Consider the following 2086-nt stretch of genomic DNA (forward strand, 5'->3'; position numbering starts at 1 on the left):
CTAGGTTACAGAAATTTGGGGGCTTCATTATAATCTTCTTGGACCACATTCATACATATAGTACATCACTGAAATGCTGTTATGCAGTGGATTACTATATTGGTCAAGAAATATAATTTTGGGCAGTTCGTGGCATAATCAGCACATACACACTAGCTGAGAGAAATTTATGGAGAGTTCTTTAGGAACCTGTAGTAGATTCCTGCCACACATTCCAGGTTTGAACTATGAATCAAGGGGATACTTGTAGGAGTTGTCTGGGACCATGCTATACAAGTAACTCTAGAAAAAGTTACTGACTGGTTTGTGCTTTAGCAATCAGTAACAGTTACCACTGTAGAACACTGAGTGTTCATTTTCAGGTTAGCTGGGAAACACTATCCTCTGTGTGAAACCTATTATCTATGACCAATAAAGACTATCTCATGATTCATATCTCTTGAGAATTTAGCATGCTCCCCCCTTAAAGTCAATTCAAACCATGTAATAAATGTGTTTTTCCCATGGTATCAGAAAAAATAGAGACCAATTTGTACTCATCTCACAGGGCTCTAAGATCTGATAACTTGCCTATTTCACCATATCAATTTTATCTTGCTTTTTTATACATTTCTCATGCTGAATTTTATTATTTTTATTCTTCCATTTTAATTTATGAACCCTCATAAAATTTCTAAATACAATGTAAAACAAGTGGGGAGATCAGTAAACAACTTACCGAAAATGAATTCATTTCCTTAACCCTGGATAAATACAGCAGTTTCTAAAATTATAGCTGGAAGAGAAGGTGAATGAAGTAGGTCAGACAAATGATGTTGCTTATTCCAAGATTCTCTTGTGGGAGAAGAGACACTTACACATGAGAATGGCCTAAAAAGACCTTATTGAATGAGCAGTCACAAATTTACTCATTGATAGAAATGAAAGACACATATTAAACTTAGGTTAATAAAAATGTGTATCCCCTATTGACTTAGTAAAAATGTTACTGTGGGGACCACCAGAAGATGTAATGGTTAGTTTGTTGAACTTTCACATAGTTGACCAAGGTTCGAATCTCAAACCCAGTGACTTAAACTCAAGATGGGAACCTGTTTATGCATACCAAAAATCCAAAGAGGAGAATGGAGAAGACATTCCAACATGGCAATTCACTCTAGGGGATGATTTCACAACTTTCTGTCTCTCTGTCTCTGTCTCTCTGGTAAGCACATGTACTTTACATTGAAAATTTCTGAAAAAAAAAAAAAAAAAACCTCCCACTGGGGACCAGCAGATGACATAATGGTTACATTACTGGACTTCCATGTAGTCAACCATGGTTCAAGACCCAGAATCGGTGGCTTAAAACTTATGCCAAACACATATGTGTATGTGTGCCCAAAACTCCGAGTGGAAAATGGAGAAGGGATTGCAGTGTGGTCATTTTCCCTAGAAGATGAATTCTCACTTTTTGTCTATTTCTTTGGTGTACATGCATGCCCTATAGCAAAAATCTCTATAAAAAAAAACAACACCACCAACAACAACAAAAACTCACACTCCGAGCATTTGTGCACATGACCAAAGTCCCAAAAGAATGAAGAAGATGGAATTGCACATGGCCATTCCCACTGGGGGCTCATTTTTGCTTTCTGTCTTTTTGTTTCTGTCTCTCCAGCAACGGCACATGCCCTATCACAAAAACTTCTTTTTCAAAAAAGTTACTGTGAAAAATAATGTAAAACTTTAAGAATGGCTGTTTAAATAAATTACAGTATCCCAAAGAAGGAAACTTTCTTTCACTAAAATTTACATTATAGAAAAACTTTTGGTCAATATTAGCTATATTCTTATTAATATAGACATTCCATACTAGTATTTCCTCTAGAACAGTTATTGCAGCTATATGACTAAGCCCCAGAGAAAGTATGCATCCTGCAACCTAGTATTTTTGGCACATGACCATAAAGGAAAACATGTACATCATGAATATTGATGGTAGTACAATTTTCCAGTAGTGTTTTCCAGTGACAAATCTCTCTGTATCCATGTTGGATACAGGTACAGGTTTCTTTCCCTTTTTTTTTTTTTTTTTTTTTGGTTT

The 2086-nt window shown here is 35.7% G+C and overlaps 1 protein-coding gene across 1 annotated transcript in view; it reads right to left on the reverse strand.

Moving 5' to 3' along the window:
• Positions 1–2086, reverse strand: part of LOC102500985 (zinc finger protein 260-like) — a 36596-nt gene that overhangs the window by 20643 nt on the left and 13867 nt on the right. The window contains 1 exon segment of the mRNA XM_027767259.1: positions 719–832. Within this exon segment, the coding sequence (XP_027623060.1) occupies positions 719–733 (15 nt within the window). The 5' untranslated portion in view covers positions 734–832.

This window comes from Tupaia chinensis, unplaced genomic scaffold (genome assembly GCF_000334495.1).
Source record: "Tupaia chinensis unplaced genomic scaffold, TupChi_1.0 Scaffold144116_1, whole genome shotgun sequence".
In the NCBI taxonomy this organism is placed as follows: Eukaryota; Metazoa; Chordata; class Mammalia; order Scandentia; family Tupaiidae; genus Tupaia; species Tupaia belangeri.